At 37.5% G+C, this 11,879-nt stretch overlaps 1 protein-coding gene across 1 annotated transcript; it reads left to right on the forward strand.

Moving 5' to 3' along the window:
• The first annotated feature begins 1,889 nt into the window (after positions 1 to 1,889).
• Positions 1,890 to 9,661, forward strand: hspb12 (heat shock protein, alpha-crystallin-related, b12). Its single transcript, XM_086142210.1, has 3 exons — positions 1,890 to 2,235; positions 5,920 to 6,062; positions 8,843 to 9,661. The coding sequence occupies exons 1-3, from the start codon at positions 1,998 to 2,000 to the stop codon at positions 9,032 to 9,034; spliced, it is 573 nt and encodes a 190-aa protein (XP_085998336.1). The 5' UTR covers positions 1,890 to 1,997; the 3' UTR covers positions 9,035 to 9,661.
• Positions 9,662 to 11,879: the final 2,218 nt, after the last annotated feature.

Genomic DNA, 11,879 nt, shown 5'->3' on the forward strand with positions numbered 1-11,879 from the left:
AAAACACAAAAAAATATTCTCCCATCCTTAAATAAGGATAACTGTTATTTTGTTGCATATCGCTGCACTCACACAAGTGACTGTGTTTATACTTTCATAAGATTTAATGTTACTGCCTTACCCCATGTCGATTCCGGTCTCCAGACCGAAACTCTTGGAAAAAACACATTAAATGTGTATTTAAAAAAAGTATTTCAGCTGACAGGTTTGTGTCTGTATTAGTTCAGCCTGAAGAAATCCGAGAAAATAATAAAACCTGCCGAGATTGCAGCGACTAAGCCAAAATCATAGACCTGGATGGATGGATGGATGGATGGATGGATGGATGGATGGATGGATGGATGGATGGATGGATGGATGGATGGATGGATAGATAGATAGATAGATAGATAGATAGATAGATAGATAGATAGATAGATAGATAGATAGATAGATAGATAGATAGATAGATAGATAGATAGATAGATAGATGGATGGATGGATGGATGGATGGATGGATGGATGGATGGATGGATGGATGGATGGATGGATGGATGGATGGATGGATGGATGGATAGATAGATAGATAGATAGATAGATAGATAGATAGATAGATAGATAGATAGATAGATAGATAGATAGATAGATAGATAGATAGATAGATAGATAGATAGATAGACAGACCCGGTGTGATTGGATCGGTCACCACTAAGACACTGTAAACAGTCCAACTCTAATTGAGTCATCCAGGATAAGAAATGCTTAACGGAGCTTTTTTCCGATGATATTTGACTTTCCTCGGTCGTTCCACGGCTCATCTGCTTTTTGCCTCATTATCATAATTTCATTGATCCTTCTAAATTCTGCCCATCTGTCAGAGATTAGGTGAGATACAGTTTCCCAGTCCCCGGGCCACCCAGAGATTAGAACAATTTCCAGTGGAGATGCTGAATGTCTGGCAGCAGCTGAATAGACGACCTCCTTTGCCGCTGACGGGGGAGATATGAAGGAGACAGCTGAGTCCCTACATTTAGTCTACTTCGGATTCTGCTCAGGTTCAATCGGACATATTAGGTATTTTCTTTGAAGTTACAATTCCTCAACCCCTTTTGAATTATGTTACGAATGATTTATTAGTGTCTAATACCCTACACAAGGACAGATAGAGGGAAAGGCTTCAACTGGAGAGGACACGTTGGAGCTGTCACTGATGTATACTGATGTGTGTTGACTGCATTGTTGCGTTTTTATCGCTTACACAAGGATTGCCCCAACTGCCACCGAGGCGGCATTACCTTGAAGGGTAAAGTGACAGACTGGTGAATGTCATATTTTACATCCTCCGGTGGAAAAACCGGCACGTACAATGAAAGTGTTATATGACAGGCCTAAATGTCATTGTACTTGGAGGAGAACTGTTGTCAGAAGGCAAATGTTGCTGCAATTAAAGATTCGCAGAGTGATTTTTTCTTTAGGTCATCGAGGCTGTGTTTTATTGGGCGTTTATCGGACCAAAGGCTATTTTGTCTGCTTTTTTCGGAAAATGGCCTCAAATCCACACTCTGAAGAGAAGCCTTCTGTGTCAGATGTGATGTTCTGGTATTCCATTAGCGGGCGAGCACGAGTCAAACGGTTGTTGTTTTTTCCTTTGAATTATTGATAAAGAGCCGGGTCGGTCCAACGGACGATCTGACCACTTCGCCACTTTGCTATTTCTGACCACAGGCCAGAAGCATCTACGAGAGGCCCCCTTCAAGTCTTATCGCTGTGGTGCGTGTGTTTGAATAAAAGGGGGTCTTTGCTCCTTATCAGTCGGTCCGTTACATTCTTGACTCAAGTGCTTGGATCTTTTGCCATTTATGGCCAATGGTGGGGAATGTTACAGCGCCCGTGTTGCTCTCAGTTGACCCACAATGTGCCGGGGCTTTAGCTTATATAAAGCAAACTCAGCTCCCTGAACACAAAGGTATCTTTCAGTTGAAGCCGTTAACCCAAAGAACCGTTGCGCAGCTTGAGGTATGGCATCGCTGGCATCTTCCAGCCGCAGATCCTCCTCGTCCTATCGCTCGTCGTCTCGCTACAGCACCTCCAGCTCCTTTCGGTCGGGGAGCTCGCTCGGCGGATCGTCCGACTCCATCCTTTTTGAGCCCTTTGACTCGCCGGATGCTTCCCTCGTGTTCAGCAATGAGGATTACGAAGGGCCCAACTCTTTGGCCCCTGTCAGTAAGCACAGCCGATCCTCCTATGGAAATACAGGTAAGGGTACCGAGCTTGGAGAAGACGGCTTTTTTTTTTTTTTTTTTTTCTTCCCTGGGATTAGTTAGACAACTTCAAATTCTATATTTTTAAAAACACCGGCGATGAAAAGACTTTCTGTCTGTTGCGGTAGTCATTATCATAATCGAGTTTCAGTCCGAGATTTTATTTAGTCCTTTGGATCACATTATATTTCTTCTAGTACAAAGTTATTAATCATCTTATCCTGCTTCATATGTCAAAGCACAAAGAATTAATAATATAATATTGTTTTGTTTACATATAAATCAAATTTGACTCACACTAAGACCAGATTAACCATCACCATGTTCAATAACGTAATCTTTGACAATATGTCTCAGCTAGGCATCAGATCAATACAAGATTTAGTTTTGTCTCACACATATCTGAAATACATAAATATCTCCAAAGCTGATTTATTGTCCAAGTTTGCACAGTTTCAATATCTTTGCCCTCAAAACAACAGAAAACCTCACTCATAGTAATTTCTGCAGTTTATTTTTTGTGGTTTGTCAGAAATAACTGGAGTGTAACTTTAAAAAAAAAAAAAAAAAGATTGAAGAAGGGGAAGAGGAAATAGTGATTGCTTTCTTGTTAATATTATCAGAAATTATATCTAAATCAACCACTCATGAGAAAAGTGACTGGTGACCTGAATATCTTGAATATTCTGAGGATGACACTGCATTTGAAGTTTAAACAGACAGAAACTTAAAAAAAACAAACAAAAAAAAAAACAATCCAACTAAATATGGCTCTCACTAAATTCCTCCAACATAAAAAACAAGCTCAAAATACAGTTGATAAACAAAGGACCAGTAAATTCAGCAGAGTTAACACATGAGGACTATCCTGCCTCTAATAGTCTTAATATGATGCAATAAAAGCAGGATGTTTCCTCATTTCATATGTAAACTAAAAGCAATGTCATATCATCAGACAGTGAAGGATGTGTGACTTTACCTCATATAGTGTCAAAATATCTGAAATGTTCTCTATAATGTCCCTGCTGCCTCCTCACCTCTGTACAAATTACCCTCTAGTGCGTTCCAATAACATTGCAGGATTTTTGGAGTGGAGAGTCCGAAACTCTATGGACCAGTGGTCCCCAAACTACGGCCCGCGGGCCGAATACAGCCCGCCTCCACATTTTGCCCGGCCCCTGAACAATACCAGAGATGCATTACGATTTTTTTTTTCATTCTGACCATATAATCCTGACTTGTACATGCATAGAACATATCCACCTTTCTACAGTCTGTCTGTGCCTCATCTGAAACCCCTCCCTCGAAAAAAAAAAAAAAAAATCCAAATAACACGGAATAATGGCGAAAAGATTTGTTGAGAGAAAATAGATTCAGAATGCAGGGTATTTAACCGTGTAGGTGTATTTAAGTTGGTAAGTGTTGGTATCAGTTTGGTTTCATAGCCTGCTTGCTTTCTGGTTTTTGCAGTGAATTTGATACGAGATTTGCAAACAGTTGTGTCTACAAGAAAGTTAACGTTCCTCGGTCTTTTTTTCTGTGAAAAACTTGAAAAGGGTCATTTGGTTATTATTTATTTCATAAATAGTGTTATGTATTTCATTAATAATATTATTATTTATTTTCTGATTTTTTTTTTTCACGTGTGGCTTTCTGGAAAACAGTGAATGTTTACATTTAGACAACAAAGTGTTACGATTTTTGTTACAAACCGGCCCCCTGTCAGAGAAGGGAAAAGTTATTTGGCCCTCGCAGGAAAAAGTTTGGGGACCCCTGCTACAGACTGTATCTCATATAAAATATATCTGGAATTGAATATTGACATTAAGTCATGAAAGAATGTTTACAGATGCAGCCCCATATTGATTTTGATGTGAAATCCACAGGTAGAAAAAAAACGAAAAATATTTAGCCAATCAGCTGCAGCCAGGAAACACCTGCCTGGATGGATGGCCAGTAATGGAAGACAAAATTGACAGGAGGATGAGATATTAAAAACCAGACCTAACAACAAAATAACTTAAATTGCATGAGTGCTTATCAAAGATATTATTTTTATGATGTATTTATTTATATAGGTTTTATGCTAGGGCCGACCAGATGTGCCATGTTGTAGTTAATAACAATGTATTCAGGTTATTTTTCATTGCAAGAGCCATGCTTCTGGGAAATACCGACAAACGTAAATGAGAATGAAATTTCAACTCAAATTTTAAGTCATCTTAAATTGCACAAGCGCGGCGCTCATGGGCACAACGGCAGCCCTATCAGAAGTTCGTGGTTAATTCCTCCTGCGGCGAGAAAGAAAGAGCAGCATGCCATGATATGCCGCGGTGGAAAGCAGCTTCTAGCGCAGGACATGTGATGGGTCTGAGCCGTAAGAGTGTCTGCAATCAGAGAGAGTCTGTATGACTGCAGACGTTCTCTACTGGGTCTCATAAAGGGCCAAAGGCGTGGTGAAAATATTAGGTGAAGTTCAAATATACAACACAATCGCCTCTGCTGCATCTTATTGAAACTATTGTACTGCTGCACAAAGCAGTAACTGTTACACCAGTGGTTTTTATTGCCAGTGTGATGCTACTAGCAGATTGAAGGCTATGCTTTTATTACTTTGTATCCCACATAATCAGTGACAATGACAAACCTCAGAGGACTGTTGAAATAAATAAATTTAATTATTTCAATATTTCAACAGTGTTATTAAAGACTCACAGAAGTGATTCTAACTCGTCCTTTTCTGATTATTATAAAATCCAACTTACAGCCCACACAGAAGCGTCAGTCTCATATTACTTTTAATGTGTGTAAAAAAGAAAAACTCCAAACTTACTTATAAAACACACTAATGAATGGCATCAATTGGGAACCAAAACATGTTTTGGATCAAATAAAAAAAAAATCTCGGCGGGCGGGCCAACTGAACTAAAAGATCACAAAATGAACAAGATATAAGGAGGATTTGAAAATAAACATATGTGATGATATTATATTATGTCAAATATGTGAATAAAATGCCACAGAATTTTGTATTTTTTACTGTTTGTGTTGTATATGCATCAATACAACATGCAAATATAATGATATCACTTCATTATTTCTTTGGTTTTGTACATTTTGTTCATCATGATTCGACTTTTAAAAAATATTAAGTATTAAAAACAATTAAAAATTGATTCCATCAAAGTGATTTCGAAACCAAGAATCTCATTGATCCAGTCAAAGATTTTTGTTGCAAAAAATAAAGCAATACCCTTAACACTTAGACATTAATTAAAGGAACTATTTTGGACGTTTTAAAAATCTACGTCATCCAGTTAACAATTTTATCATTTTGATATCCTTTTCATTGATTATATAACAGTGAAGAATTTGTGTAGCCTTTATTTCCAACAGTACATGAAAAAAACGGCATGACATTTAATTTATAGCATAGGATTTTTTTTTTTTAGTATATTTGTATGGTATACATTAATAAAATCTACCTTTATTTCTGTTGTACTCACTTTGTATTCCATTGTGTATGTATAATTAGATCAAGCATTATTGTATTATTTTGATAAATTTGATTTGTACATGAAAATGTTTCCAGTGCACATTAGACTTTTTTAGACTCATGCAAATCTCTGCCTGATATATGTCCCACCCTGCACCCTCCACCCCACGCTTCCCTCTCCAGCTTCAGCAGGTGTTGCTGTGTCGGGTGGTGGAGTGCGATGCGTGGCAGACCGTTACTACATGTCCGCTGACGTCAGCCAGTTTGAGCCACATGATGTGGTTGTGATGGCGTACAACCACTATGTTGTTATTCATGCTGAGAAGGTGCGTATGCGCTCGTCTTTGCATGTGTGTGTGTGTTTGTTTGTCTGTATGTGTGCACAGGAGTGAGTAATTAGCCACGCTTATGTGAATATGATTTCAGTATCTTTCCCTCCAACAAGTTTGTAATTCATGTGTGACTGAATAAGTGAATCAGAGGTTATAATTAATTTGCTGAGGTTTAGATCTTCAGTGTAACGTCACGGCTCACATTAGACAAGCCCTGTGAAAAGTAATTCGTCATTTATATACCTCATTATCTAATCAGAAAATGTATTGCCAACCAGGGAATGATAAGGATAAAAGCATCCTGTTTTGGGGAAAAGAAATCCTAAATTTTCTATTTTTTTTTGCCCTGGATGCTTTAAGCATTTAAGTGTAATAGAGGTTCTTCAAACAAACAAACAAACAAAGAGTAAATATAGAGAAAGGTTAAGATTTAAAAGAAAAGTCATTTATAGTAAAATTATAGCATCTAAAGAAAAGAGATGGAAGATGTAATAGATCTTCCACCTTTAATTGCTCTAAAGTTAAATTTGGTTTTAAAAGCATAGCTTTAAAAATACATGCTTTTGACCAGACAATCCAGGATTTGCCCCGACAATTAAAACATTCATAACAGTCCAATATTGATTAATATATCACAAAAAAAGCTAGATCATATCTGTGACTTAATATAAAATATACCACATAGTAAAATAATATGAGGATGACGTGCTCGGAGCTCTGCAGGCGCAATATTTTTAACCATTTGAATGGAGAAGATTATATGCTCAAATATTTTAGATTGATGGTTGCTAGTACTAATAGCAGGTTGCAGATTGTATTCAAAACAGAGAACTTCAATGACCCCCCCCCTTTTTTGCAGAGAACTGTGGGACTTTTGCAGTCATTTAAATAGCCGGGTGGAACCATTGAAAATAAAATACCGGTATCATTGAAATCTGATGTCTGATTTCTGCTTCCTTAAGGAACCCTTGCTGTAAGTGGTTTATCATTAAGTCCGGTTATTTACTGCGTGTTGTTGTGATGATCGCAGAAGCAGTCGTTTACCGAAAATCTCAACGCAGCCAACAACCTATCTGGTATTCTGAAGTTGTAAATTTTCACCACTGAACTATATTCAAAGGGTTATCCTGAGTCCCCTTATCAATTCATAAATGCGTTTTTGGTTGAAATAGCGATAAGCCTACCCAAAGGTCAGCTCTCAAGCCCCTTTGGTGGCGGAAACACCGGTAACATATCTTGTTGCCATGGTGACATGATTTTTTTTTTTCTTTCGGGGGCAAGATACAAACAAGAGCAGGGACAATCTTCTTTTCTTTGTTTTTGAAGGGGAAATAGACCAGACAGAATTGAAAAAAACAAAAACAAAACTAAAAGCATAATAGTCTCAATCCCTCAGGACCCTCCTTGGTAAATATAGAGTTGGACATCTAAATTACTATGGAAAAAAAAACATACACACACCCACACATACTAACAGAATCTCACCGACTGGGAAAACATCATAAAACTGATAGTCGGGCATCTTGAAAGATATTAGATAAATTGGTTCAGTTACTCACAGTTTATCTCAAGAAGATAACTATTTTCAGCAAAAATAGACTGATATCAGACTTCTTTACTCGCCACTAACTCTGCCTAAAGTCTCCAGCATAAGTGATCACATGATCAGGAAAGAAAACCAGATTGGATCCTTACCTGCATCTCAAATGACACATTATTCATTTTTTTACATCACCATCCCAAATAATTAGACACTGTTTACATTATACAGTGATTTGGTTTGTGTGAAGGGCGTTTGTACGCATAGAATTAGAATATCATTCATAGATGCATATGAAGCACAAATGTTGTAGCTCAAAATTACTACTCCCCTGCTCTGACTCAGGAATTTACGACATATTTATTTGAGTAACAGTCCCAACAGTGCACAGGCTTAAATGATTACATAATATATTTCACCCCCGGGTCGAGATAAACATCTGTATTTCACAGCTTTCGACCCGAAACACGATGCTTCGTGCCTCAGCGCAACCAAAACACACCATAAATCCACCACAATCAGATTTCTTCTTTCATTCATGATCTAAACCGCTTATCCTGCGCTCTCATTGGGCGACAGACGGGGTTAACCCTGAACCAGTCGATGCATTTATGCCTTTCCAATGCATGTTTTTGGACCAAAATCACAGAAAGGCTTCCTTCTGAATCTAACTGAGGACCTTATTTTCAGGCAGATGCACTAAACACCACATCAACCCTTTTTTCTTAAGAAAACCAAAACGCCAGATACTCAAAATGTTGCAAGCTTTGAGGTCATGTGACCCTACTATCAGCTTTTAGAAGAAGAGATTTAAGAAGAGATCAACGTATCTTTGGGCATCAAAACAAGTGCTTTGTGTCTCTGAGTACGTCGAGGATAGAGAACTTTCTTAGGATATGTTTCCCCTTTTTTTCTTCCCTCTGGGATTCTTTCTCCAGTAGTTTTATGAATCACACTTTCACCCGGTCAGAAATAGCTTTTTGTCAATAGTTATTTTCTCCTCTCCTGTCACATCGCTTTCTCTCAATTCTCTCCTCCCTCTGCCGGATGTCCAGATCTTTAGCTTTCGCTACTTCTCACCTCTGCTCTTTCGCAGTCCCGTCCTCCATCGCTCGATGACATTTCCCGTCGACGTCTTTTTTTTCTTTCAGTTTCCCGCTTGACATCATCAGAGCCTTCCTGCAAGAGATGAATCATCAGTTCCATCTTCTCTTATGCTCTCTGTGTTCTGCAGGTAATGGATGACGGAAGTGTCAGTGATACTTTCACCCATAAGTCTTTGTTTCCGCTGGATATGGATCCGCTGACCGTCAGTGGGACAATGAACCCCGACGGTACGCTGGTCATAAGCGTCCGCCGCGTGGGAACGGTGACTGGACCAGATCCTCAGCGCATTCCCACCTACTGCAGTGAGGCTCACCTTTGACCTCACACCTTATAGTTCTCCTGGTTGTATTTATAAATTCTGGTGTTATGAATGAACGGCACAGTTTCTAACACATTATGTTCAAGGAGTGTTTGCATTTTCCTCATGTGGATTTTATGGGAAAACTGCTGGACAGATAGTGAGGATTTCTCGTGAGGCGATGCACAATCGGCCTCCAACGAAATTATACGTTTGAATCGAAATCTTACGAAACCACAAACCCACGGTTTGAGGAATTATTCAGCCGTCTGCTTCCTCTTGAAAAACAAAAAAAGCAGATTGAAGAACAGGATAGGACTCCTGTGTCCAGGCCTGTTTCTCCCTTCATGTGGCTCATTACTTTTTACAAGGTAATGCATGATAAAGTATTTAAAAAAAATCATTTTCTAAAAACAACAAGACAATTACCACTGTTAAAAGTCACTTAAATTTTATGAATTCATTTCTTTCTGTGATTTCTTGTGAAGGCTGCTTTTGAAATTAAACATCAGACTCACTTCATTTTCCAAACTTCAAGTTTCCATTTTCATTCTTTATAAAACAGATATGAAATTAAAACTTTTTTTTTTTTTTTTTTTTATTTCTTAATTGTAAAAGTTTGCTTTTTTCCTCTTTCCTCTTATTTCCATCAAATTTGAGGAGCAGTGCTGATTTACAACCTCTAAGAGTTTGTAACTTTTGCATTTCGTGACTTGTATGTTTTTCTTATAATGCAGACAATAAATGTATACAAACCTGTGCATATTTCTCAAAAAAATTTGAAAATAGGTCATCTGAATTTTTTTTGCAATATTAAATAGGTTTTAGAGCATTTAAAAAGCCGCATTTTAGTCAGTTAAGAGATACAAAAAAGAAAGTCCTAAGGACAATTTTCAGCACTTGAAATGGTACATTTTTAGCAAATGATACCAAAAGGCCACTTGTCCTGCATTGGTTGCAATGATGATGATGATGATGACGGCTTGACTGATGGAAGGTTTAAATGGACAAAATGAAATTTCATGCCTGCCGCTGCTAATCACCTCTACCTGACCACACACACACACACACACACACACACACACACGCACACACACACACACAGACAGATTCACACACGTGTAGATGACCTCAAAGTGCCTCCAACCAAGAGCTTGTGAAACGATTCACTGTGTGATTTTAACACAGAACGGCAGAGACTGGAGTATAAAATTTAGTTATTGAGTTAAATGTGCCATTAGATCTAGTTTGACAGCCTCATCCAATAAGATTCCATTCAAGTTAAAAATGGTGACTTGGGTCGGGTAAAGTTTATCTAATTTTACTCTCAAAGTCTGTCAACTGGCAAGACTTTTGAACCTAATGCCCAAAATAAACTTGTAAAATAATGTTCCTGGATTATCCCTGAAAGTAGTGGAGGTGCACACATGGATGGGTTCATTAACAATCATATAATCAAAGCATTCATGTTGGTAGATTATGAATAAAAAAAAATAAATAAAAGTTGTGGCAAAATAGGGCTGCTTTAGCAGGAAACATACAATTGCGTCGTAAGTTGAACTTTAGTTGTAAAATTAAAAAAAAAGGACATATTCACATTTTTCTCAGATTATATTCTGCAGGTGTTCAAAAGGTATTAATGTGGTAATTTTGTGCAAATATATTTCAGACAGGCAGAGTAGTACTTTATCTTTTTTTATAGACATATTAACTTGCGGAAGAATATTTTAATATTTATCAGAGGAAGGACTGAGTCAGCATGGACAGATGGTGCTCGGCACAGCAGAGCTCATTGCTTCTCAAGTACTTCTCACTTCATTCATCTCCATATCAACCGGCACAGCGGTTTGTTGAGAGGATGTCTGCTTCTTTCTCCACTTTTCCGATTCAACTTTGAAGAAGACGCCATTGTGATATCAAGGTATATTTCTCACATATGCACTTGAGTCAAAATTGATCAAAGATTATATGGGAGCCCTGAGGAGCATTGAAAAGTTTTAGAAGTAAAGAAATTCAATAAAAAAAATAATAAATCTGCTCTTAAAGAAGCAAAGAAGTAGAGAGCTTCAGGTCTTTACTTGTTTGGCATTTGAATCTTTTTGTCATTAGACCTGGCATGCAGTTCTGTCCTACCAACAGCAACTACTATCTGCTTTTTTTTTTTATTGATGTATTTTTCAATGTATTTATTGATTCATTATTCATCTGCTTATCTATTAAATTGTGTCTGTATTTATTCATTTATTTGTAAATACAGAAAACAGGAAACTATCTCCATAAATGCCTCTAGGAGTTTCATGTAATTCATTCATTCATCATTCACTGCCCCAAGTCTGTGGGTGCAGATTACGATGGCGGCGGTCTGAATAATTCAACACAACTGATTCAAGGACTACTAGGAAATACAAGCGTGTGGACATAATCAGGACATTTAATTTTTGCATTGAGTGGGTGGAAGATGTTCTGGAAAGGCTCTCTTGCATTTAGGTCATGGTAGTGGCTAATCTTCCAAAAATATGTTTTACAGATAATGTATATTAATACCAAGACTGTCAACCAGACTTTATTGTCTGGGATAAAATAGCAAGAATTACAATGATTATTGAATTATGAATTGTCAGTATTCTTTAACTTTTTTTTTTTTTACTTTTTTTGACAACAATCAGATCAAAACAAGGTTGAAGAACCACATCGGGAAGCAAACAGAAAGAGGCCAACTGCATGTGGCATATACATTTTTCTAAAAAAAATATTATCAATTTGTGTTTGACAGCATTGTGAAAAATTGCACATATCCAATGAACTATTATTTTTCTTAAAAAAATTTAAGAAACCCATTTCTCCATTTAGATTGTGATTATAATGG

Source organism: Fistularia commersonii, chromosome 3, assembly GCF_037954325.1.
Source record: "Fistularia commersonii isolate RoL2024-O1a breed Wild chromosome 3, RoL_Fcom_v1.0, whole genome shotgun sequence".
Lineage (NCBI taxonomy): Eukaryota > Metazoa > Chordata > Actinopteri > Syngnathiformes > Fistulariidae > Fistularia > Fistularia commersonii.

What these genes read in the sequence shown, in the direction of transcription:
- hspb12 (XM_086142210.1), top strand. Translation starts at nt 1,998, where the DNA reads ATGGCATCGCTGGCATCTTCCAGCCGCAGATCCTCCTCGTCCTATCGC. An exon ending in ATCCTCCTATGGAAATACAG is followed by an intron (nt 2,236 to 5,919) that starts GTAAGGGTACCG and finishes TTCCCTCTCCAG; the next exon opens with CTTCAGCAGGTGTTGCTGTG. An exon ending in TTGTTATTCATGCTGAGAAG is followed by an intron (nt 6,063 to 8,842) that starts GTGCGTATGCGC and finishes TGTGTTCTGCAG; the next exon opens with GTAATGGATGACGGAAGTGT.